Source organism: Pyrenophora tritici-repentis, chromosome 2 (genome assembly GCF_003171515.1).
Source record: "Pyrenophora tritici-repentis strain M4 chromosome 2, whole genome shotgun sequence".
In the NCBI taxonomy this organism is placed as follows: domain Eukaryota; kingdom Fungi; phylum Ascomycota; class Dothideomycetes; order Pleosporales; family Pleosporaceae; genus Pyrenophora; species Pyrenophora tritici-repentis.
Window position 1 is genome coordinate 824,279 of NC_089391.1, and position 24,397 is coordinate 848,675.

A 24,397-nucleotide genomic window follows, 5' to 3' on the forward strand; every position below is an offset into this window, starting at 1 on the left:
ACGAAGAACAACAAGAAGCCCCAGGCGCCTGCTTGGATGAGATCTAAGGGCCTCACAGCTGCTGATTAGGCTGTTATGACCGAGTATATTGAGGTGCTGAAGCCGCTGAAAGATGCTACAAAGCGCCTTGAAGGCAGAGGCAAATGTGGCCGTTTCGGTGCGATATACGAGGTTATACCAGTGTTTGAGTTCCTCATGGGGCGCTTTGAGCAGCGTCTCCGGCAGTACGAGAGGGTTGATTTTGAGCAGCGCGAGGCGCCTGAAGATCACATCTCTATCAACTTTCGCGCAGCGTGGGAGAAGCTCAACGACTACTACAGTAAACTCGACGACTCACCCGCGTACTTTGCGGCCTGCGCTCTTCACCCGTACTATTGACGCTATTGCGAGAAGGCGTGGCGTAATAAGCCTGAGTGGCTCGTCGCCTGTATGGCTGACTTTCGTGCTCTTTGGGCAGAGTATACGACCTCTACTCCTCCAACAAAGCCCTCAAAAGAGCGTGATAACGGCGCTATTGACGAGGCTATCTCGTACATCATAAGCGATAGCGAGGACGATGATGAGCTCACAGATGAGTACGACAGGTGGCGCAAATTGGAGCCAAAGTGGACGAGTAAGCAGCACAACAGCCCTAACGTTGACGGCAACCCTATCAAGTACTGGGTACAGCTTCAGTCTAAGTAGTAGATGATACAATACTATGCGAGACAAAATGAGAAGGTGGAAACTTCTCGATGCCATCGAGTATGTGCTCAATAGTTATTGTAGTGGCACCATCATCTTCAGGCAACAATGCTGAACACATGCTCTGCACGACGCTGACCCCAGCAGCAGTGGCCATTTAGCGCCCGCCACGAAGCTCGTACAACATCGAAACCCCATACTCAGCGCCACATTATGCAACAATTCATAGGCAGCTCCAATGAAAGTGCGGAAATCTATGATCATGCAAGGAATGACAAGCCACAAGACAAGACTTTTGGAATAGCAACGCAATTTCTTGGTACACAGGCGATCGACAAGGCTACTCATGCCTTATCCTCACGAAGATCTTAATTCGACTTTGGGCAGCGGCTGCATATAGTTCCTCCAATGCATGATTGGGTCAAGGGCTGCATGATCATTGTAAATAGATGCTATAACTTGAATTATCTGAATGCGGCACAGAGCTCAACGTTATGTACTGTCCATGCGTTGCGAATGGTATTGATTCCGATCAGAGGTGGGGTCGACTTGGCGCACAACCCGCTTATTGTGCTTGCAGCATCAACACCATTCGGGTACGACACTATTGCAAACAGCGATCTACACTGAAAATTTTACAGCTTGGACAAGTTGATCAGGGTCAGACTAACTACACCTATGCTACAGTCCTTAGCGTTTGCGGCTTCACCCCTATACGCAGCTGCGCAACGGTTTTGCACAGCCCCACCTTCTGTATATGGCTTAGCCCTGGGGTGTCCGCTGCAGAACAATCGATATGAATGGTCGTTCCCAATCTAATGATGACTACGCTTTTGGAACTATACCTGCAGGGGTGAAGCCACAACCGTAAACGACTGTAGCGATTGAGGCTTCACCCCTACGCGCAGCCGCGCAACGGTTTCGAACAGTCCCACCTTCCATACATGGCTTAGCATCGGACGTCCGCTACAACACAGTCAATGTGATGGTCACCTATAGGTCTAATGATGACTGCGCTTTTGGAACTCTGCCTGCACCGAGGCGGGCTGGAACGTCAGCGTAAGCACTTTGGAGGATTTGTCGGCTCTGCGCAAGGCTGTCACGACGAGAACTGTGCCGCAGTGGAGCGTCTGCTTGGCAGTAAGCATCTTACGCTTCCCAGGTGGGCTTGTGCGCAAAACTAAGCGATAGAGTTGCCGGCATCTGACTCGGACTGCGCTTGGTTCATCCACCCTTCGTTAGAACACGTTACACATTTTGTGGTGTGGGGCCCATAAAGAGCTAAGACTACTATGTCCGTGCGCGCAATGCGCGGATTCGCGTAATGCGCAACCCCAACAACACAACGAGATTTCGAAAATGAGGTTGTAGATCAACACACGACGGTTACTATCGCGAGATTCCATGGAGCAGTAGTACATTGATGCCCCTGATTACTTTGCGCTACTTATATTTGGCCGGAAGTTTGATGTTCCGGCCGTGCCGGGTCACTCTCGGTGGTGAGGCCGGTGCAGCTCCTGATGCCTCTCCCTCATCAACATCACTATCTACAACGCGTTTTTGACGCTTATTGCGATTGTTATCAACTTTTAATGCCTTGCGCTTACCGTTTTGGGATTGTTGGATAGCTTTTTTAGTGTTGTTGTTGAGTTTTTTGCGGGCGCGTTCGGCCTCCTTCTCAGCTCTCTCAACTCAGATATCCGAGCTTTTTGGAGTTTCTCCTGATCTCTTTTTTGGAGTTTTTCAGCCCTACGCTCCCTGGCTTCTCGAAATTTCCTTGGCGACCAGAAAACAGCTCCTCTATGGCGGGTATTCTTGTTTTCATGGAGCGACCCAAGTCACAGGCAATTTTGTCGGTCTTGCCATCAGTAGGCGCACTATTGATAGCCTTCAAATCTACCTCCCTGCGTGCTGGGACACCCTGTGTGCAATCGTTTAATCTCTGGACAGCGCCTAAGTGCAGAAGCTAAGCCTGTTTGGCCGTAACGTTGGTTAATTACCGTATAGTTCCCTATACAGCGCTAGTGCCAACCCGGTAAGCGTACTTTTGGAGAACCGTGCGCTGAGAACAAACTGTGCACGGGAACCGGAAACCGATTTCGGTCAGCACTGTATTGTGTTCAACTTCGAAATCTAAGGATTAGTAAATAGCAACCTACAATGGTCAGAGAGTCTCGTGAAAGCAGGAGGCTCTTCTGCGAAGTTTAGTTTACCGAGAATCCTTTCTGAGTTTTTGCTTAACTCGCCTTGTTTCTTTGGTATTGGCTTCTCTCGCCAGCCTGCATGATCTTCTTCCGTTGTTCTTGGCTAAGCGAACGCCACATTTCTTCGATTCGCGGGCCATGCTGTCGATACTTGTTGACGAGATCGCGATGGAGTTCCTTGATGGCTTCGCTCATCTTGGTTTCGCGGATGAGAGTTGGTGGCAGGAGAAGTGGTCCGCTAAAGCTTTATGGAGTTGTTACGATCCAGCCAGGGGAAGGCCCGGCGATGACGGTCAGCACTTTAAAGGACCAAGCGGCACAGCAGAAGGATCAGGGCTCGGCAACCACGCCGCAGTCACTTGACCGGTAGCTGGCGCGTCGGAAGGGTGCCTGTCGAGTTAGCTCTTCCCGCTGAGGGGCGTTTCTCGCTTACGGGTAGGGGGACGTCAAGCAGCTTACGCTTCTCCAGCAGCCATGCGCGCAAAACTAAACGATAGAATGCTCAGTATGTCAAGCGAACTAGGCAGTAGAGCTCAATTTATACCACCAGGCACTTTGTGGGCCCGGGCATTGCGCAGCTGTGGGTGTCGCATTCTCTGCAGTGCCGAGGTGAAGCTCCCAGTCGTGATGTCGCGCGTCAAACCCTAACATGTTCACATCGTGAAACCAGATAAGGCTGTGATTAAACCACCAGTAGTAGTAGTGCGCCAAAGTCTCTGTACCCTAAGAGTCCCAGAGAGCCAATACTATGGTTGCGAGGGAGGTCTTGACGTCAGATTATCGCTCAGGTGGAGTCGCCTTTGGGCGCGGGGGGGCATCGCTACTAACTTTAGCGTCCAGGTATTCTAACACCACCAATAACTGTCACATATGTTAACCCTTAAAGTTTTAGGACTAAAGTAGCCCTTTCAAGCCGATTCGCCGCAATAGTAACAGAACGGGAGTTGCTTCAGTTGTATGACGCCCAGGCGTGCATCACGGGCCGCCAGACGCACTACTATCGACAGCAATTCTCCTTGCTGCAGGTTGTACGGAAGCGATTGTGAGTAAGATATAGACTGGTGTTAAGTTACTTTTGAATTTGAAGGATGCAAAACAGGGATCCTCGGGTACTGCGAGGAAAAAAACACAAAGTGGGGCCTTCTTCCTTACATTTCCTTTACTCCCACAACCATTTCAACCCTAATCTTACATGTTTTAGCTGTGCTGCAAACTGAGATACGCGTTGGCCTAACAGTAGGCATCTGCCGCGTTACAAAGCGGTCTATGCAACGCAGGTAAGTAATCATGCCTTGCGAGAACCTGGATATAAGCCGAGTTACAATGCTAGAACGATACAGCAACTTCCCTACTCTTGTTAATCTCACATCACGACTTCGGAAACATCAAACGTGTTACTAGAGAGGGCATATTGCTCGAAGCTTGAATGTGCAATACTGTCTAAAAATTTCGAAAAAGTGAATCGTAAATGATCGTTGCAGAAGCTTCATGTTTCAAAGACCCAGTCCACCAAGAGATGAGGAATAAAAGCCGAAGTCCTAGTCCTGATAGCCTAGAACCCAACAGATGCCCATATATACCTTTTGTGATTCGCGCAGCTTACCCGTGTAGCGGCCAGCCATCCCTGAACAGATGGAGGAAGAAGAAGAAGACTTAAGTAGAGTTGCCTAAGCAAAGAAATCCCTGGCGTGGGCACTCTTCTAGATTGAAGCGACAGCCGCGAGTTGAGGGCCGGGCGTATTCTCGATCGTCTCACCGGCTGTGTGCCAGTGGAGGTCCCACTGGAGGAGGTCGTCGCTCGCGTTGTACAGCTCGGTACCCTTCTTTCCAGCGGGCACCTGAGCGCTGTCATCACCACCAGTGACCTTGATGTTGAAAGCCTGAGGCCAGAACTGGCGGTTGCCAACATCGCCGTTGTTGTGGATAGAGACGACCTCAGTCCTGAGGACGTAGTTTCCGCTGGGGATCTCAGAGGGGATGGTGACCCTCTGCGCGTTGCCGTTGTCGTAGAAGATGGCGTCGGTACCACAGTAGCCTGTCTGGCCTTGAGCTTGACCAGAAGAATAGCGGCCCTTGCGGTAGTCGATGAGCGCGCTCTCATGGATCTTAAAGAACTCAAGTTCGGTCTTTTCGACGTTCTTGCAGTCCCCGTTGCAGGAGGCGAGGTAGGTGGCTGTCCAGCCATGGTGCGAGCAGTCCCAGCCCTCCTCGCCGGAGCCGCAGCTACCCTCGTGGCGCCAGTGAAAGGTTACATCTGAGCCGGCTGGTGCTTCGGCGGTGTACGGCGAGGGAGAGGCGTCTTTGTAGGCGATGATGTCGGGACTGAAGTTCGGTTAGTACATGTATGAGAAGGGTAAACGTCAGGTTGGTGCAGACATACTGGCTTAGCTTGTCGCCGTAGATGGGCTGGTATCCCCAGCCCTGGTTGGTCCACCAAGCAGGCGACTTGTTACCAGGATCCTGCTTGGAAGCCTGGCGGAAACCTTCGTAGGTCTTGCCTCCAGCCTCGAACTTCTCGACGGAGGTGTGACCGGCCACGGTGGAGATGAGGGCAGCTACTAGAGCGCCAGTCTGGAAGATCTTTGAAATAGACATGACTGATAACACTGGTTTGGAATTTTGGCTTCCGATTCTGTATGACGCAGAAGGCTTACACGACAGGGGTTCCCAGCGCACCAAGTAAGGACTTGGCCAGGAGAGAAGTCAGTATTACACTCGTTGACAAGTAGTTAGTACTAGCTAAAACTTACTATATGTCAGCAACCCTCACGCATATGTTTTTGGCTAGATTATGCGGACATTCACCAAACTTTTGTGTGAGCATTCCAAATGGTCTAAGTGCTTGTTTTATCCTGTTTTAGGGGAGCTCTTTGTCCCTAACTTATAGACCTTAAATACAACTCACTCACTCACTCACTCCGCTCACAAAGCAAGATTGTCAAAATCTATCTGATGAGTAAAGTTCGGTGTTAGAAAATTCAAAATTGAGATGGTGATGAATTGCTACGATATCTACGCCCCACGAGGGCCAGCTCCATCCAAACGACACAGCAGATAATAGATACGGCAAAACAAGGACTCAAGGGCTGAGTCATAGAAAATTCAAACTGTAACGATGCCCAAGGCACCCGTACAGCGGCATCAATATCATCAGGCTCTAGAGCTTGCTGCGCAACGGAGTCAGCTCTTGCATCCTCAATATGATTTCGGCGCGTGAGGGCTGAAGCGCACTCTCAACTCCGGCTTCCACCACAAAAAGTGCATTCTACATGTAGCAATCCAGTCCAACTGCTGATCGAGAAGCTCCATGTCGTACACATACACTAACTTCGCAAGCTGCAGCGCCATCGTGCCGAATGCGAATCTGTGCCATTGTTATCTTATTGAAGCTGACTAAAAGAATCACGTCGTTACTCACAGTTTTCCAGGACAAACGCGAGGGCCGAGGGAGAATGGCTGACTCGCTGATCTGTCGTCAGTGCACATTGGGTCGAGCCATCGCTCAGGTCTAAATGCATATGGTTCTCTCCAGAAACGCGGGTCATGGGTAACGGCCCACGGCGAAACATACACCTCCGCCTGAATGTTCGTCACCGTCAGCATTTCCTATTTTCTCATAGCGGAACAACGTACGCCAGGTGGGATATGATGTCCCCCGACAATCATGCCAGGAGACGTGCGCGGTGTGCCCTGTGGTGCGGTTGGGAATATGCGCATTCCCTCCTTGAGTACCGCTATGAGATACGCGAGTTTTGTCGTGGAAGCGACGTCAATCTCAGTGTATGAGACAAAGGCTGTGCGGACCTCTTCTTTCAACTTGTGATGCACCTCAGGGTTCTTGAGAATGAAGTAAACAATAGAAGCCATGGCTGACCCGCTGGTTTCGCCGCCTGCCATACTAGTTCAAGTATCAACTGATGGATCACGTCATGTGGGCTGGAGCTGCACTTACGCCATATTCCATGAATGGGAGACCATTTCGTCTTGCGAGATTAGGCCTTTGCGGACTCTACTTGCAACGTTGTCTAGGAAGTCGTGCTGTTCGCCCTGCTTTTGGAGTCGGCTATCACAGGTCAACTTTGGAAACGGCAATGCGGAAGGGAGCGTTACGCAGCGGTCTTTTCCCAGCTGAACTGGATCATTCGTTTCTGATGGCCATTGACCCAGGGAATACAAGCGACAAGGGTCGCGAGGATTGGGTAACGACGGAGGTTGTCCATCACCGTGATCATATGCATCAGTCCCAGCATCTGATCAAGCCAGGGATGTGATGCCTCTGAAATGCTCGGTTAGCGGTCGTTGCAAGATTACCAACAATCTCATCTCTCTGGACGCATCCAAAAGATTCACCAAAGGCCATTTCTCCAAGAATGTCGAACCCCAGATAAATGAACCACTTAGCCATATCAACTCCGTCGTCCGCGGACCCTAGTACTCCCAGCTTTTCGACAAACAAATCAATATTCTTTTGCATGACTGGTTCTTGCTGCGCCAGGCCTTTAGCCGACAATGCTTTTGAGAACAGTGCCCGTTTTTGTTGTGCCATTATAGGATCTCGTTCGGTACCTATGGATTGAATGTCCATGCCCGCGCCAAACATGTCGTAGAATTCATTTTTGAGAATTTTAGCCGCTCCTTTGATCTTTGGGGTGTAAATGGCCGTCCATGCACCTGGGCTGCAGAAAGACAGTTCGTTCGGGCTGACTCGAACAATGTCCCCTTGCATATGTCAGGGGTTCGTTCTGTCTTCGCAAGGTACACAATCTCACCGTAGTGCTTATGGCACTCCTCGAGATGGCGGTGAAAACGGCCATCCATAGAGTGGAAGATGCGCCATAACAATGACGACCTTGCCCAGAAGGGCCCGGGAAACTTGCGGAGGGGGTGAAAGTAGAGATTATAGACCAGGTAGGTCAGTATGTATACAGCAGCCTTTACACATGTAAGCTAGGACCTCCATATCCTCGAAAAGCGAGCGCATACTAAGGTTGCAGTTGCTTTGAGAATTGACGCAATCAATTGGTTTTCCATTGAGGGGAATGTGGGGTACCCTGGATTCGAGGCAGTATCGTTTCTATTTGAACGCAGGACTTCCACTGCATCAAGATTAGATCGTTCTCTCTACAGTGGTGCCGTAGAGGTAACTAGCTTTGCATTACAGTATGTATTCGCCCAGCCTTCGTAATATCATCCGCTCGACGTTGCTGACGGTAAGCATCTATTAGCAAAACACGCGATGTCATAAGACTACACTCTCATGCACTTGCGGTTTCCGGTTCTTGTAAGCAGTCGACCTTTGATCCCACGCCAAGAATCTCTCGTCTAATCACGACCTTACCTGAGTAGTACTAGCTGCTGTCAACAATGCCATGAGTCAATCGTCTGCCAAATGTCCGGAGTAATCAAAGCCGATCGTTTGCAGAGCCTAATCCCTTCTGGACAAGCGCATACTACGTGGTCAATGTGCTGCGTGGGATGAAAGGCGAGCGGCATGGAAAAAAGCGGAAGCTGCAAGTGCATGTGAGTGTACAGTACATATGCAAGAAATCTACCAAAAGGAATATCTTTCGAATAATGCTGACAACTACCGCTTGAATGCATACGGGAGGTGTGGCGTGATGCAAGCTGCGAGGAGAGTCAATGTGAAACTTTACCTCAAAGCTGTACGAAGCAGGCGCTTATAGTCAGCACTGCCACATCCTCGGAGCTTAAAGTTTCTGTCCAGTCCAGTGAAATTCGGCCAATTCATCTCAGCTTGGTGCAATCTTTGAAATCATCATGTCTCACTGGAGATCAGACACCACTACCGTATATGAAAGCGGAGATTGCAATCGCATCCCCACGTTGCATCATGCGAAACCCCCCCAAGTACCGAACGATCCCCGCCCGACGATTTTCACCGCTCGCAAACATCGTAACACTGACGAAGTTGTTGAGCTAGTTAATGCTTTTTTTCTAAAGAATTGGCCGTTCAAGAATAAGAAGCAGGAACAGCGTTTCATCGATGAGGGGTACGCATGGTTCGTGTGCATCAACTGCCCTATGTCTCTGGATGAGCTGCTAAAGCCGACTGTAGATTTCCTACGCGCTCAAGTAGACGGCAACCGAACGAAGCGGATGAGCCTTGACGAATACTTCGCGTAACGTGATGCAGATCTTGGAAAGGGGTAAATAAGCTGTTATTATATCATTCACATACACTAATACTGCTACTAGCATGCTCTCCGGAATCATGCGTTTTTGTGCTGGGCTTTCTATAACCCCAGAAGAACTCGAGTTAGCTAAGGAAGTGGAAGAGAACTGCATGAAGCATATCACTTTTGTCAACGACATTTGCAGTTATGACAAAGAGGTTATGACCGCCAGTGAGGGTTCCGAACTTGGTGCCATGTGCTCATCCGTACCTATCATAAAGGCCGATCACCGAGTAGACGACGACCAGGAGGCCAAGAGCATAATGTGGGAGATGGTTCGGGACTGGGAATTGCGACATTTTGAGCTCGTAGAGAAGATTTCAAGCAAGAATATAAGTCCGGCTCTTGCCAAGTACCTCAAGGGCGTGGAGTATCAGGCAGCGGGAAACGAGCACTGGAGTCTGCTGACTCCGCGCTATAACAAGACAGGAAGTCTTGCGTTTAACGAGGGTCGCTGAAGCTATGTACAGGTGATCGCACTCACGTGTACACAAGGGTCCAATAGTGAGGGTATAGTGGGTGAATGCAACACAAATTCGCAATATAACGGTCCTTAGGCTTCGTGCTGTGTGAGCAGAGTTGTCAACAATCAAATACCTCAAGCAGATCTGCAAGTAATCTACAAGCAAGTGTCTTTATCTAGTAAGAGTTGAACATAATTGGGTGACTTACTTGTAGATTACTTGCAGATCTGCTTGAGGTAACCTCCCTCCCCATGTAGCGGAAAACCAGCATGTTGGCACGTGAAGCATGCACCTATCATTAATGACCGACGGGATTAAACGCGTTTGGCCATTCATCCCCCGCCAAGCCCTGAGCGAGCGACCTTTAATCCCCCAACGCCGCAGCATCGAGGGGATTAATCGCAAGACGCCCTAAGATATATTGTAACTGCGTGAGCAGTGTCGGGTGGAGGCTGTGGATCAACAATTGTATTGCTATCTGTTGTCGTGTTGTGATGTCTGTGTACAAGAGCTCTCGGCTCAGAGGTAGGTGCACTTGCCCACCGGGCAGTGCCTGCTACAATAGAATATCATGTGACTTTGGTCACGTGGTTACACACCCCCTCAGCTGAGGTGCCAACTAAAGCTGATCTCCCTAACTGATCCATGTTCCATATCATACCTAGGATGTCCGAGACCACATTCCTTTGATATCATCCTAGTACCAGTGAGTCAAGCTCGCTGGATCAGGACTGTCTAGTCCTTCTGCTTTTAATAGGCACACTTTGACGTCTCTTAGTCCAAGCTGTCGGACAAACTCAGCATGCTTCTGGCGCACAAGAATCTTAGTAAGTCCGTCGGCTGGCATGAGGTTGGTAGGCTTCCACTGAACTGATATACGTCCATCAGCCACCTCCTGTCTCAGCCAGTGTTGGTGGACGTCCACATGACGCAACCGCGTGAATAGCTTGTCCTCGTGCTTGGTAACAACGCCTACTGTCTGCAGGTTGTCGCAATAGATTGTAGGTACCATCTCTAGGTCAAGCTTGATGTGTTTGAACAGTCGATTCCATGCCTGTAGCTCGCTGGCTGCTGTCGACAGAGCTAGCAGCTCCGCCTCTGTAGTCGATTTCGTGACGGACCGTTGGAGTGTCGCCTTCCAGTCGATAGGCATGCCATACAGCATGAATAGATATCCCTGAGAGCTGCGCCGCGTCGGCAGGTCGTCGGCAAAGGCAGCATCAGAGGCACCATAGAATAGTGGCTCTGTTTCAGCACTCCCCAGGCTTGAGCCTGTATATATCGTGCGACTGCTCTGATCTCCATGAGCACCAATTGCCAAACGCTTCTGGCCGATCAAGTACTTCCAGGCGTGGTACGCTGCGCTGACATGCTTTTGACCTGGATTCTGTAGATATCGAGATAATTCAGAGTGGGTTTGCGCAACATCTGGCCGAGTGTATGTCGCAATGTAGGCCAGTGATCCCACCAATTCCTGGTATAGCTTTGTGCGCTGTTCGTCCGGCTCCTCTGTGCTTAGGCCGATATTTCCGTCTACCAGCGGTACTGCTGGATATTTTGTGCTCTCTTGAGCAATGTTGTATTTTGCTGCCACCTTGTCGATGAAGCTGTCTTGCATCAGCCAGATCTTCTTCTGACTGCGATCTCGGATCACGCGTATGCCAAGGAACCATTTCAGCTCTCCTAGAAATCGCACGTCGTATGCAGCTCGCAGCTGTTGATCGAATTGGCGGTAGACGTCCTTGTTCTTGGAAGCCACAGCCACGACTATATCGTCCACAAAGAAGAAGACAATCAAGGAATCATTGCTGAACAGACAGGGCACTCCCGGTACCTGCTGAAGGCCTAGCTTCTCAAGCGTAGCAGTAAGATGCTTGTACCATAGTCGCGGTGCATCTCGAAGGCCATATAGAGCTCGCTTGAGCTCAAGCAGTTGACCAAGCTCGCTCTCATATCCTTCTGGACATCGTACGTAGGTAGGTCGGTCAAGTTCTGCGTTAAGGAAGGCGTTCAGAACGTCGTACTGGTATAGCTCGAGATCGAAAGAAGCTGCCATGGCGATCAAACATCGAAATATCTTTGCAGCTAGCGTTGCCGCGTACGTGTCGCCGTAATCCTGCTGCAGGTCTCCCCTCACTACCAGTCTTGCCTTGAACTTGTAGAGATATCCGTCCTCGTCGAATTTGTACGTGAATACCCACATCAATGGCAGTATCTCAGCGTCTATTAGCTCAGAAACTCTCGCCGCTTGTCTAAAGCAGCTCCGTTGGATACAGCCGTTAATCTCTTTACGGCTTGCCTTCTTGAACTCAGCTCCAAATGGATGCTGATCCAGGTCTTTCCATCTCTTTGGCTCAGCTGGCAGCTGGTCGCGATGGAGTCGGATCTTCGGCGCTTCGCTGAGTAGCTTTGCTGGTGCCGTTGGGTTGATACAGGCTGCAAACGTCGCTAGGTACGTGCCGAGGTTGACCGGCTTCCGAAACCGCTTGCCCTTCACTATGAATTGCTCTGACACCTGGCTGCTAATCTCTTCTCGTCGTGCAGCATTGTTGGATGTTCGGTCTGGCTCTTCTCCTTCTGGAGCTAGGGCATATCCGCGCCCCCAGCTAGTATCGTCCATCAAATGATCAGTGAGTGACTCGCCTGTAAGCTGGGTCAGCTCTGGCGACTCTGGTGTCGCGTCTGGAGTCATGAGCGCTGTAGTGGTCTTCTGCTGAGTACTGCCTTGCTTGCGATTTGGCAGTATTTGAACATGAATCGTATCTCCGATCTCCTCAGCGTTCTCCTCCTCCTCGTTGTTCTCATTCTCTCCTTCTTCCTCAATTCCAGGAGAGGATAGCTGTTCCGTTAATATATTGCTGTAATCGGGCGTCTCCTCGATATCTAGCACTTCTGCTATCTCTCGAACGTAGCTCTTCTCTGCGTACTGACCTTGGCCGTCACAGAGCTTGCTTCGAACAAAGACAACATCTCGGGTTCGTATCACTCGTCCAATGGATGGCAACCACACCCGGAAAATATTAGTAGAGTCGAAGCCTACCAGGTGGCCGATGAGAGCTCGAGAATCGAGCTTGGCTCCTCGTGGCAGCTTCTCGTTGAGCACATAGGCCCTCGCTCCAATCACCTCAAGGTGAGCAACAGATGGTTTGACTCCCTTAACTTTGGTGTATGGGCATCTCCAGTCGATCGCTTCGACTGGTGTTCGATTGAGCAGGTATATCGCTGACATGACGCACTCGTTGGCGTACTCCTTGGGTAGACCAGCGTGCAATCGGATAGCTCTGCATCGAATCACAATTGACTTTCCTGCGCGCTCGATGCCTCCGTTCTGTGCTTCTGTGGCTCGCGGCTCCAGTGCAATTCCAAGATCTCTGCATATCTCGAGGAGCTCGACGTATCCAGCCTCCATATCAAGTCGAATGGTAACAACTTGGCTATCGTATTGACGTTCGATCTTGGCCAGCAATCGCTTGAAAACTCGTGTCAGAGTTGCCTTGGTCTTGTCTGGTATGCAGCTTCCTTCATGCCACTTCGTGTCCTGGTCGACCATGTGGAACAGGTATTGGTCGCCGTTGTAGCAATGCTCGCCTCGCTCCAGCAGCTGCACCAGGTCGATACTGATACGCTCGAACGGTCGAGTAGCCGGCTCGCGCGGTGGCCTTCGGCTGACCAGCTTCGTCAATTTCGACTGTATACAGATCTCACAGTTCTTCCACTTCGGTGCTGGATCGCCATCTACCAGCTGGAGTCCGTCCACGCTTCTTGGAAGATGATCGATCGCCTGTCGGCCTGCGTGACCCCACATGATGTGAGCCTCCTCTGGCGTGAGCTGTAGCTGCTTCCTTGGTTCGTACGAGGGCTTCTTGTGGGCATGGGCTGAGGCTGCAAGCAAGGAGTCGGCGTCTGGTCGCTCCATGCTGTCAGAGTCTATCAGCCAATGACCGCCCATGTACTGAAGCTTGCTTATGACGTTGTTCCATCTGCGTTGGTACAGGCAATCTCGGCCTGAGTCGAAGTGGATGCCAACAGATCGACAGCGAGATAGGCCAACAACGTTGGTGAGAAATCCTGGCACATAAGCTACGTAGGTGAGCTCTATCTGCTGTGTGCCTGTGGGCGTGTCGGTGAGTAGAACCACATCTCCCCACTCTTGTATTTGAAGCTCTTGGTTGCCAGCTTTGACAACCTCACCTTTCCCATCAGCTCGCTTCTTCCAGCCGTAGGCTCTGGTGTTGGTGACATGCGTGTTTGATCCTGGGTCTAGGATCCATCGATTGATCAGGCTTGGCTTGATCGTCTGCTTGTTCGTACAGTCTGTGCTCATGGTGAGCTGCAGTACACAGCTATCGAGATCTTCGATCGTCGGGCTCCGGTCGTCAAATCGAAGCGGTTTAGTTTGTAACGGTTTGGGACTTGCCAAGACCGACTTGGGTGAGAGTTGGGTACGGCCATCGCTACCACACTTTCTCATCGCACACACCTATATAGCTGCAGTTCCTCCATAGCTACACAATGCAACGCAGTCCTCCTCCTCTCCTCACACCGTTACATAGTTGATGCTGCTGTGAAAGCTGCTGTGCCCGTGTTTGCCTTGAGGGCTGCCTTCATGACTCGTCCAACTGGTGACTGACTCTCTATCGCTTGACTGAACTTTTCCTGGATATCAGCCTTCGGCGTCCAGCCCTGAGGCTTGCCCTTTCCTCCAAGGTACCAACAGTCGTTAAAGCGGTGCTTGAGACCGCACTTGCATTCAAGCCTTCTGTCTTTGCCCTTGTTGTTGTCTCGCGTCTCTGCGCTGTCCGATCGTCTATCGGAGCTCTGGTCGATGCCCAGTGTCGCGAATGTACCAAGCGATGATGCTACTGGTCTCGTCGAGCGCCAATACATAGCAAACTCGGCCACAAGGTCGTCTAACGTCGGGATCGACTGAGCATTCAGCTGAGCTCGAAACAGTGTAGCTTGTTGGGTCGTGGCCAGACATGCCAACAAGCAAGTCAATCAATCTGAGAGCTCAGATTGATCTTGAATTGATCGCGTTATAGATTGTGTTGTTTTGGAATTGAATTGATTGATATATTACGTGCTAGATTGAAGATTGATTGGAGTTTTGATCCAATTGATCCTTCTTGACATAGTATTTTGATCAATATCGACCTAGTCGCTGTCGCTATCAGTATCCCAATCGTCTATATCGTATATCCGGATCAACTCAGCCTCTAATAGATTGTTTTGGTGTTGACTTTAAGGCTGAAATCCAGCCTGCCTCTAACTCCGAGTACACTGTATTGCAGCTAGCAGTTGAGCTCCAATCTTCCTCCGCCGAGGCTCTAGTAGATCGCCAAGCTCGCTGAATAGACGCTCGCATTGACAGCTACTAGCTGGTATAGTGATCGTATCAAGGGCCATCTGAGACAGATGGGGATATTGCAATCTCATCCCAAGCCAGTACGTTACTGGATCACCCTTACCAAGCTGCTGTTCTGTCCACGGTAGCTCATATCGACGCCAGCGATCTAGCTCATCTAACTCAGTGATATCAAGCGCGGGCTCGCCGATGATCGCAGCGATTGCCTCGTCAATACCGCTCGATCGAGGCGGACGTACGCGGGAGTTTGGTGGTGTTGTAGGCCTGTACTCCGCCCATAGTTGCTTCAATCTAGCCTCGTTGTCGTGTATCCACTGAGGTTTATCGCGCCAGGCTCTCGCGCAGTAGCCTCGATAAAAGGGATGGAGGGAGGTCGCGGTGTAGTAGGCAGGCGATAGATCGAGCTTAGCGTAGTATGAGGAGGCTTTTAACCACGCGGCCTAGAGGTTGATTGCGAGGTGGTCTTCTGGAGACTCAGCGTGAGCGTTAAAGTCAACATCGCGATACGATTCAACTATAGCCTCGTAAGCTCCAAGGACGTACTCAAATATAGGTATAACCTCATAGATCGCGCCATGTTTGCCTTGTTTGCCGCGAGCCTCAAGGCGTTTAGTAGCCTCCTTGAGAGGCTTCAACACCTTAATATACTCAGTTACCACTGCCCAATCAGCTGCATTAAGGTCAGTTGACCTCATCCACAATGGTACAACAGGCTTCTTCTTGTTGTGGATAGTCGCGTAAGCGTCGTCACGAGCAGTACGCTCAATATGGTGGGCGGCATATAGGTTGATTGCGTCAGATAGCTGTACAGCGCGTACAAAAGCGTCATAGTAGCTATTCTATCGTGTAACGACAGGTTTGATAGGCTCTAATATTGGCACGTTGTGTGTGTGCGATTGCTCGTTAACTAAGCGCTGAAGTGAGGCAAACAGATCGTATTGGAGAGGCGTTTTGATATAGTTAATGATATCAATCAGCACACCAAGTGGACTGTGTTTCCGCCAATTTTGCAGGTATTTTGTCTCTGTAGTATACTCGTGTACGTCGTCGTTGTTGTACGCGTCCTCGTCGATGCCGAACATAATCATTTGGCCAATAAGATTGAAGATATGGGGTGAGCAGCGTAGGCGACGCTCAGGAGCTGCATACTGATATTGCTCAGCCATGTGGGCAACTGCTCGATCGTTTGAGTACGCGTTATCGAGGACAAAGTAACCGAGCTTAGTGTGGCTAATATTAAACTCCTCCAGCGTTCGTGCGATCGTATCACCAATCCTATCGCCCGAGTGTGAGCCTGTCAGCTGTGGTAGAGCGATCGGTAGGTCTATAACGACACTAGATTCGTCGGCGTAGTGAGCAACAACGCCAAAGAAGCCTCGTTTGCCACCTTTTGTCGTCCAGCCGTCAAAGCTTACATGTATTTTGCTAGTAGCTTGCGACAGGGCCTCGACAACCTGCGGCTGGAGCTCGCGATAGAGCCTCATGACGTAGCTTTTGACGCTTGTTCGACTAGTCCACAGCGCGTCAACTGCCTCTGGATTAGCGTATGCAACTATCTCTCGAAAACTAGCTGTCTCTATCTCTCGGAGCGGGTGGTTGTTCTTAATTAGCCAGCTTACTACCGCATATCGAAACGCCTGTACGTTGAAGTTTCCGATCGCGTTAGCGATTGCTTGTGGGACAACAGCACCGCTCTCGCCTAGTACTCGCAGTGTTATCTGCCCACGAGGTAGTATAGCTTGGGTAGACTGCCCTTGGCGGTTGAGGCGGTGGCCAGCTCGGTTCTGGCCCATGTGAGATATCGCTGATGTGGTGGAGCGCGTCACCTCAAGAGCCTGCCTCCCATCAACTCGGCGGTGTTGATAACAGTGTTGGCAGATCCAGAAAGTACGGGATGGCTCGGATATCAATGCGACGCGATAGCCGTGTGCAAACACCCAGCTTTTTCTGCCTTTAAGCGTTCTCAGCGGCTTCATATATCGTGGTATATCTAGCCAATCAAGGCCTTCGTATCGATCTTCGAACCGGCCGTCGAGATCAGTGAAATCGCTCGCGTCTGTAGCTAGAGGAGTTGATGCCTGTGTACCATCGCGCGATAGATCGACTGCTGTATCGACTGCAGCATCAGCGATCTGACTAAGCAGCCGGTACTCAAAACTCTCCTCCACAGTATCGAGATCGCGAGACGACGATAGTATAGGTGTATGCTGCTCAGGCTGTTCGGGCTGCGATGGCTGCGATAGCTGCGACGCGCTGCTGTTTTTGACGCGCTTTTTTGGTCCAGTAGATCGATCAGACGAGCGTTTAGGCGGCATAGTGTGTAGGATAGTATTAAGATACAGATAAGACAATAGCTGATGGATATAGACTGGCGATAGAGGTAGGTTGAACAGGAAATGAAGTGGCTACTGTGGCTAGTGTAGCTAGTGTGGCTAGATGAGATATACAGGCAGCCAATTAGATAAGATTGCGGGAAACTCAACACTAAAAAATTGACACTAAAGCTATCACGATCGCGATCGCGATCGCAATCAAAAACGTTAATCAAGTCAATCAATCTACAACTACAATTTGATCTTGACTTGATAGAACGGCGCTAAGGATTTTTACAAATTGATCTTGAATTGATTGACGTTTTGATCAATCTTCAATCAAGTCAATCAATCAGCTTGCTTATTGGCATGTCTGGTCGTGGCCCAGGTATCGTCAAGGCCCTTGATGGCTAGCAGGAAGTCGCGCTGAGCTCGCGGTGATGTGACGTCAGGCAGCTTGACTGCCTCACACATCCTCACGACGTGCAGCCATTCCTCAAGCCAACTGTCAATGTTGTTACGTGGTCGACTCTGTAGTTGTCGATACTTGGCTATCAGCTGCAGCTCCCTCTCGGCCGTCGATGGGCAGAGGTGCTTCTTCAGCCTCTTCAAGCGAGCGTACGCAGTATCGTCGCTCTGAATCAGGTGTATGTGGCGGCGGCTGATCGTTCGACCGATCTCTTGGGTAAAGTCGTTCAACGCTTTCCTCTTGATCGTGTGTCTAGCCAGCGCTCGATCGTAGTTCCGCTCCGCCTGCTGGTATCGCTGGAACTCCTCGGTCGTCATGTCCTTGAGCACAACGCCGGTGTCCTCTTCGGTTTCGTCATGGTACTGTTCCGGCTCGACAGCTGCTGGCTCCTCGAGCTTCTCAAGGGCCGTCTCGTCAAGGTCCGGGTTGACCATTGACCACAGGTGATGCCTGTCCGCGCTATCCTTTCGTAGGAAGATCCATTCTTCCCAGTCCGCAGGCTTCTCGAGTATAACCGTCGTCCTCGTAATCAGTCCATCCAGCTCAGTAGTAGCCATCTTGAATTAGGCTCCACTAGCTCTCGGATCGACTCTCGTACGGGACAGTGCGCTCGAGGCTCGGCAAGGTAAGGTAGCGGGTTCGATGGCGTAGCTCTGATGACAGCAGTCAATAGCTCGTCGGCATGCAGTAGCGGATACAGCGTGTAAAGTCGACAGCCGGGCTCATAACTGTAACTGCGTGAGCAGTGTCGGGTGGAGGCTGTGGATCAACGATTGTATTGCTATCTGTTGTCGTGTTGTGATGTCTGTGTACAAGAGCTCTCGGCTCAGAGGTAGGTGCACTTGCCCACCGGGCAGTGCCTGCTACAATAGAATATCATGTGACTTTGGTCACGTGGTTACAATCAACACACGCTATTAGACAACTATACTTAGCATGTGTAACTAGCGTGTCAGACTACGGAGCACAAATATACTGGCAAAACCAACCCTACGTTACAAAGATACTACAGTCACTACACAACCTAGCTTGTCGAAAAACTCTAGGAGTGTTTAGAACAGCACCAACAGTCCCTACAAGCCTCGAAGCGAGCCTACTACCACCAGCAATTAGGCTTAACTCAACTATCCGGAACTACGCAAGCAGAGCAAACCTGCTAGCCAACACCTATCTAATTGCAAAGGCAATAACTCGGATCCAATCAACCAATCTCCAATGCTTAAAGAAACCAAACCAGCACAGACAGCTACAAGCTATTACTAACTCAATTCCTAAAAACGACAAAAGAGACACAGAGCAGACTATCCCATACCGGTTCAGACCATGGGATACTCTAAACTATACCGTAACAGTCTCTCAAAAATCCAAAGAAGAAGAGGCAAATGCGCACCAAGCATACATTAAAACAAGGCTAGACAATTTCACGACAATATACTTAGACGCCTCGCAAACACAAGAAGGAAAAGGAATAGGAGTTGGGATAGCAGTCTACAACTCAACCCAGCAAGAGATCTACTCAGAATCGGTTAATATTGGACAATACCAGCTAGTCTACAACGGCGAACTAGAAGGGATTACACGAGCATTCGAATACGCAGCAATCAACGCTACAACCGACCAGGAATTTAAGGTCTACGCAGATAACCAAGCAGCAATCTACAGGCTTAAAACCCCATCAGATAACCCAGGACAGCATTGGCAACTCCGATGTCTAAAAGCGGCAAATACAATCCGACGAAAACAAGCAAATATCCACCTACTCTGGGCACCTGGACACACAGATATAGTTGGAAACGAAAGAGCAGACTACCTAGCAAAAGAAGCAACCAAAGAGGACCCCAGATCAACAACAAAGAGCATTGCCTACCTAGGCACGATAATCAAAAGGATACAACAAACGGAACAACGCCAAGAGTACGAGAAATACAAAGCAAGAGCAACCGCTCTAAACAAAGCGACCTACTCAGCAAAATACCCTCTTAAAATCAGAAAAACCATCCAAATGCCACAGAACACGAAAAGAGTAACCTCTAGCGCTTTCTACTCTCTTAAGCTAGGACACGGATACTTCAACTCCTACCTAAAGAGATTCAAAAAACGAGACTTCAATCGCTGCACCTGCCAAAATATCCAAACGCCAGAACACCTACTACTGTACTGTCATCTATACAAAGACCATCGAAAAACGCTCCTACAAACAATCAAACATCGCCCAGTCACACTACCACTACTACTCCACACTAGTATAGGTATAGAAGCAACTCTAGCTTTTATCACCAGCACTAGAATAGGAACAAGAAAATGGTACCTAGGACAGCCACCAGAAGACCTACAGAGAGACACTGTATAAAACTAAAAACCACAACCCTCTCCTTTGCCATAAAAGCCCGCTGCTACATCTCTTTCTACTCATCAAACTGCTCTTTAGCACCTGGCAACAAACAGATACAAGCTATCTTTTGTAGAAAAGCCAAAAACCATACAGTGACGCGTCAAAAGTTTCGCCCACGCTAGCGCAACACCATTCCTCAACCCCGCAACCCACCCATATTGCAGCCACCACAACTATGCCAAATCAGCGAATTTTTGGCCAGGAGCTGTCCCAAAATGCTCGCCGTGGCCCAAATATGAGTAATGAAACTCGAAATTATATATTAGGTATGCTTGATGGTGGTTGCACGGTGAAAGAAGCCGCGGCCACCTGCGGCAGGTCTGAATCCGCAATCCGCCGGCTGCGCCAAAAGTTCAACACCACCGGCACAACGCATGATAAACCTCGATCTGGACGACCTCATGTACTATCGAAGCATACGAAGAAGCTCCTGTACCGTGCAGCACGAAAAAATCCGAAGTTAGAGTACAAAGACTTAGCGGAGGTGGCGACTATCGTGGGTGCCGATGGGACAACTTCTACAACACCTAGCAAGTCAACGCTATACAGGACTCTAAAAAGGACAGGCTTAGGCCATTTCCGCTGCAAAAAGCGTCCAAAACTCAATCGTATAAGGGCGCGCGCCCGCCTAAGGTTCTGTAAGGAGTACCGCAACTTCCCTTGGCGCCGCCGGCCGCTCAAGTTTTCAGACGAATGCTCCGTTCAGGTGGGTTCTAGAGCCTCCGCCGAATGGCGTTTTCGATACGAAGCTGAAAAATGGAGCCACAGGATGATCACGGAGACTACGACAGCTCGTCAGCGCGCCTAGATGGTGTGGGCGGCGGTGTGGCTAGATAGAAGGGGTCGCCCACAGCGGAGTGAATTGATCATTATGGAGAGGGACCCCAATGCAGCAAAAGGTGGCTACTCCAGCCAAAGTTACATCTAAACGCTTCGGCGAGGACTACTACCTCACTGGCGACGGTCTCAGCTGTTCATGCACGATAATGCTCCTATCTATAGGGCTCGTGTAGTGGCGGAGTTTATGAGAGTGAAGGACATCCGGCCGATTGAATGGCCAGCCTATTCACCAGATCTTAACCCTATTGAACACTTGTGGTGGGTGCTAAAAAAGCGAGTTCACGCCTATTATCCGCAGTACAGCCGCTTAGATCACACCGCTGAGCAGTGGGAGGCATTTTGTGAGGTTCTGAAAAAGTGTTGGCGTGAAATACCCAGCCCGCTGATCACGCGACTCATTGGCTCTATGCCACGACGTATAGCTGCCTGTACAAAAGCTGGTGGGTGGCAAACAAAGTATTAAGCTATTGAGATTATTTTGCAGTTTCAAAAACTAAAAAATATGCAAATTTGGGTGTGTAGTGGCCAAAATAAACATTTGTTGTGGTGGGGAATGCTAGGCCTCGGCTCGTTGGCGCGCGAAACTTTTGACCTAGTACTGTATTAGCGAACCATACCAGAAAACCATGTAATTAAATTAGAAAAACCAAGATAGAACGGCCTTCGGCCAAAGTCCTACATAGTCTCTGACTGAAAAAGGACTCTAATGGAATAATAATAATAATAATAATAATAATACGGCATCATCTGCTGCCTCATCCGCCGTCTCTATTGTGGCTACTGTAGCTGCTTTGCTACCATCGGCGGGCGGGATGATAGCCTCTTCAGCCTGCAAGTCTCGCAGCTTCGACTCCAACGTCGGCGGCTCTATGGCCTGCCTCGCTGCTAGGGCTTGACGCGGCGATGGGCGAAGTGATAAGTCCGGCTCCGAGCCATCTAACGTGTCCGTGCACCTCGTGCACGGATTCATCTCGTGCACGCTGAACACCAAACGCGCGTCTCAGCGTCATAACTTCAACGCGCTATAACTCAACAACCATGCCTCTAATTGATGATGTGATTGCAGATTTAGAGTCGCAAGAACCCGAAGAAAAACTTGTATTAGCAGAGTTTGCGAGGAAATGGAGTGTCAGCCGCGCAACTCTATCGCGGAGGTGGAGGCGCGTGACAGGGCCTAGGAGTAATGGATACGCTCAGCAGCAAGCTATCAGCCCACAACAAGAGCTAGAGCTTGTGAGATATATCAAAACGCTCACAGAGAGAGGCCTTCCTCCTACAAGAGAGATGGTCAGGAATTTCTCATCAGAAGTAGCCCATCAGCAGCTCAGCGAGAGCTGGGTTACTCGCTTCATCAACCGACACGAGATCCATCTCATCTCAAAGTGGACCAGCGCCATGGATCGTACGCGCCACCTGGCTGATTCTGAGTCAAAGTATAGACTCTACTTCGAGCTGCTGCATCGAAAGATCACCGAATACCACCTAGAGGCTCGAGATATATACAATATGGATGAGAAGTGTCGCCTAATAAGGCCCAATGTACCGCCTCGATCCTACTTCGGCCCAACTCGGACCCAACGTTATGTATACCTTCGTAGCCCCCACATTCGTAGAATCATCATACACCAGAATACCAATACACAAGATTACCTTAGCTACTGTTATTCACCGTACGATCGTACAAGGCCTTCCAACACTGATCAGTGATTGCACGGCAGTCACAGACAGTTAGGTTAAGAAGAGATAGATTCTTTACCCCGCGCGTTCCCTAGATTGCCTATATCAGCAAGGCGGAGTTATCTATGCTAAGCTCACTGTTAGCTATATCAGGCGTCGTTCGTGGCTAGCGACCGACCGTTACAGCCGTATCAGAAGCGTTCCAAGACGCCGTCTATACACGCGCCAACCGACCGGTTGAGATTTGACCCGTGTACAACCCACGACCACCGACGCATCTCTAGCGAACGCAGCTAGCGCAACAAGCGTCAACAAGAACACAATGGCAGGAGAGAGAACATCATCGGAAAGAGCACCGGTAGCCAGGACGCCGGCAGTAGGAATGGCGAGCAGTAGTAGAAGAGTGGTACCCACACTAGAGGCGCTACTAGGGACCACAAACATAAAACCAAGAGAATGGCATCACATCGATCCAGAGATGTGGGAGGACAACCTTGAAGCTCCAGACGATGAGGTAGGGATTACTACAGCAACAACGTACATTGCGCGTGCGATTGCGGACTATACAGATCGACCAACAGCAGATGAAGAACTCTTTTGGGAGTTCCGTCAGGACTTTGAAGGATGGACAGAGGCAATGTTCCTACGTGCCCAGCCAATATACACAAAGGAACTAAAGCGGATCCTCCGCTTTAAGGGAGTGTATACTGGCCGTATTAATATGGCACCTAGTGAGTCTCTAGCTAGGTTATTACGCATGGAGGAGTACCTAGAATGGCCTCAGGACGTATTCCAGTCGGCTGTGTTTGACACACGATCAGCTGCGCACATGTTGCAAGAGCGGGCACTACGGCAACAACGCAGTGAAGGATCAGTACAGTCCACAGACAGGAGATTATCAAGCCAGGCCCAGAGCCGAACCCAAACGCCTGTAAGGACAAGAGGCCGAGACGTAGACAGTCGGCAAACCCGCGATCAAGACCAGACCCACGTCCGTGTGCAAGGACGACAGGAGACCGTTGAGGAAGAACAACAGATTCAGGACCAGCTGGCAAAAACGATTGAGAAAGCCCAAAACCAACCAATCCGAAGCCAGCCTGTAGAGACAACTGAATCCGCACCGCAGCCAGCCTATCAGCGCGTCCAAAGTCAGCAACCTCCCCTCACCTACAACAACTTCGACCGATTCCGCGAGTATACACCAGCATACCCGCAACGTCCGAAGGGACCGAGCGTTCCCCAATTGTGCCCTCTGGTGAAACAGACCCGTACAAGGCAGTTCCACCAATCGAGTTTAGCAATGAGAAACTAGATTCTAAGACGATCAATGTCTTCGTGAAAATGTGGGACCGAGACAAAAAGTATACGGGAAAGCCGTACGACCTCCTAGACGATAAATTGAAAATCTTCTACAGCATCTGTTATCACGCAGACATCGAGCCAGGGCAGTTCCATGCAGTCTTTCCACGGATTCTCGACGGCCGCGCAGAGGAGTATTACCTCCACTTCGTCGATCAGCGGATGGATACGTTCTTGACTGCCTACACAAAGCTCAAGAACCACTTCGACACAGACGTCAACCACGGCCATTACTACGCGGACTGGACGACGACATCGTTTGTCAAAGTCCGCAGGGAGAACCCCGAAAAGAACCTCCACGAGGTCCTTGACATCATGCTGGACAAGCTCCAATTGTGTCAAAGAGCACTTGGACAGCAGTACATGGAGAATACGCGCTCCGAACGACTGTAATCACAGCATGCCGAGGCGTGAAGGAGCTCGAGATGGCACTCTAC

General features: G+C 50.1%; 14 protein-coding genes across 14 annotated transcripts; 6 read left to right on the forward strand and 8 right to left on the reverse strand.

The window, feature by feature from the left end:
* Positions 1-75: 75 nt before the first annotated feature.
* Positions 76-378, forward strand: PtrM4_057760 (uncharacterized protein; the record flags this gene model as incomplete). The annotated part of the gene is made up of 1 exon (XM_066105359.1): positions 76-378. The coding sequence occupies one exon, from the start codon at positions 76-78 to the stop codon at positions 376-378; it is 303 nt and encodes a 100-aa protein (XP_065963986.1).
* Positions 379-429: 51 nt separating this feature from the next.
* Positions 430-1,056, forward strand: PtrM4_057770 (uncharacterized protein; the record flags this gene model as incomplete). The annotated part of the gene is made up of 2 exons (XM_066105360.1): positions 430-663; positions 832-1,056. The coding sequence occupies 2 exons, from the start codon at positions 430-432 to the stop codon at positions 1,054-1,056; spliced, it is 459 nt and encodes a 152-aa protein (XP_065963987.1).
* A 1,865-nt stretch (positions 1,057-2,921) lies between these two features.
* PtrM4_057780 (uncharacterized protein) lies at positions 2,922-3,083 on the reverse strand (the record flags this gene model as incomplete). The annotated part of the gene is made up of 1 exon (XM_066105361.1): positions 2,922-3,083. The coding sequence occupies one exon, from the start codon at positions 3,081-3,083 to the stop codon at positions 2,922-2,924; it is 162 nt and encodes a 53-aa protein (XP_065963988.1).
* A 1,505-nt stretch (positions 3,084-4,588) lies between these two features.
* On the reverse strand, positions 4,589-5,483 carry PtrM4_057790 (Glyco-hydro-61 multi-domain protein; the record flags this gene model as incomplete). The annotated part of the gene is made up of 2 exons (XM_066105362.1): positions 4,589-5,210; positions 5,269-5,483. The coding sequence occupies 2 exons, from the start codon at positions 5,481-5,483 to the stop codon at positions 4,589-4,591; spliced, it is 837 nt and encodes a 278-aa protein (XP_065963989.1).
* A 562-nt stretch (positions 5,484-6,045) lies between these two features.
* Positions 6,046-7,706, reverse strand: PtrM4_057800 (CypX, Cytochrome P450; the record flags this gene model as incomplete). The annotated part of the gene is made up of 8 exons (XM_066105363.1): positions 6,046-6,051; positions 6,120-6,252; positions 6,307-6,467; positions 6,522-6,786; positions 6,841-6,951; positions 6,999-7,164; positions 7,239-7,607; positions 7,658-7,706. 8 exons carry the CDS (start codon positions 7,704-7,706, stop codon positions 6,046-6,048), a joined length of 1,260 nt encoding a protein of 419 aa, XP_065963990.1.
* A 1,414-nt stretch (positions 7,707-9,120) lies between these two features.
* PtrM4_057810 (uncharacterized protein) lies at positions 9,121-9,540 on the forward strand (the record flags this gene model as incomplete). Its single annotated transcript, XM_066105364.1, has 1 exon — positions 9,121-9,540. One exon carries the CDS (start codon positions 9,121-9,123, stop codon positions 9,538-9,540), a length of 420 nt encoding a protein of 139 aa, XP_065963991.1.
* A 703-nt stretch (positions 9,541-10,243) lies between these two features.
* Positions 10,244-12,238, reverse strand: PtrM4_057820 (uncharacterized protein; the record flags this gene model as incomplete). The annotated part of the gene is made up of 1 exon (XM_066105365.1): positions 10,244-12,238. One exon carries the CDS (start codon positions 12,236-12,238, stop codon positions 10,244-10,246), a length of 1,995 nt encoding a protein of 664 aa, XP_065963992.1.
* Positions 12,239-12,528: 290 nt separating this feature from the next.
* On the reverse strand, positions 12,529-13,870 carry PtrM4_057830 (uncharacterized protein; the record flags this gene model as incomplete). The annotated part of the gene is made up of 2 exons (XM_066105366.1): positions 12,529-12,531; positions 12,587-13,870. 2 exons carry the CDS (start codon positions 13,868-13,870, stop codon positions 12,529-12,531), a joined length of 1,287 nt encoding a protein of 428 aa, XP_065963993.1.
* Positions 13,871-14,091: 221 nt separating this feature from the next.
* On the reverse strand, positions 14,092-14,433 carry PtrM4_057840 (uncharacterized protein; the record flags this gene model as incomplete). Its single annotated transcript, XM_066105367.1, has 1 exon — positions 14,092-14,433. The coding sequence occupies one exon, from the start codon at positions 14,431-14,433 to the stop codon at positions 14,092-14,094; it is 342 nt and encodes a 113-aa protein (XP_065963994.1).
* A 378-nt stretch (positions 14,434-14,811) lies between these two features.
* PtrM4_057850 (uncharacterized protein) lies at positions 14,812-17,226 on the reverse strand (the record flags this gene model as incomplete). Its single annotated transcript, XM_066105368.1, has 3 exons — positions 14,812-15,351; positions 15,409-15,745; positions 16,061-17,226. 3 exons carry the CDS (start codon positions 17,224-17,226, stop codon positions 14,812-14,814), a joined length of 2,043 nt encoding a protein of 680 aa, XP_065963995.1.
* Positions 17,227-17,699: 473 nt separating this feature from the next.
* PtrM4_057860 (uncharacterized protein) lies at positions 17,700-18,249 on the reverse strand (the record flags this gene model as incomplete). Its single annotated transcript, XM_066105369.1, has 2 exons — positions 17,700-17,769; positions 17,846-18,249. The coding sequence occupies 2 exons, from the start codon at positions 18,247-18,249 to the stop codon at positions 17,700-17,702; spliced, it is 474 nt and encodes a 157-aa protein (XP_065963996.1).
* A 244-nt stretch (positions 18,250-18,493) lies between these two features.
* On the forward strand, positions 18,494-20,042 carry PtrM4_057870 (uncharacterized protein; the record flags this gene model as incomplete). The annotated part of the gene is made up of 2 exons (XM_066105370.1): positions 18,494-18,524; positions 18,649-20,042. 2 exons carry the CDS (start codon positions 18,494-18,496, stop codon positions 20,040-20,042), a joined length of 1,425 nt encoding a protein of 474 aa, XP_065963997.1.
* Positions 20,043-21,962: 1,920 nt separating this feature from the next.
* Positions 21,963-22,631, forward strand: PtrM4_057880 (uncharacterized protein; the record flags this gene model as incomplete). Its single annotated transcript, XM_066105371.1, has 1 exon — positions 21,963-22,631. The coding sequence occupies one exon, from the start codon at positions 21,963-21,965 to the stop codon at positions 22,629-22,631; it is 669 nt and encodes a 222-aa protein (XP_065963998.1).
* Positions 22,632-23,079: 448 nt separating this feature from the next.
* PtrM4_057890 (uncharacterized protein) lies at positions 23,080-24,353 on the forward strand (the record flags this gene model as incomplete). Its single annotated transcript, XM_066105372.1, has 2 exons — positions 23,080-23,818; positions 23,881-24,353. The coding sequence occupies 2 exons, from the start codon at positions 23,080-23,082 to the stop codon at positions 24,351-24,353; spliced, it is 1,212 nt and encodes a 403-aa protein (XP_065963999.1).
* Between the last annotated feature and the right edge of the window lie 44 nt (positions 24,354-24,397).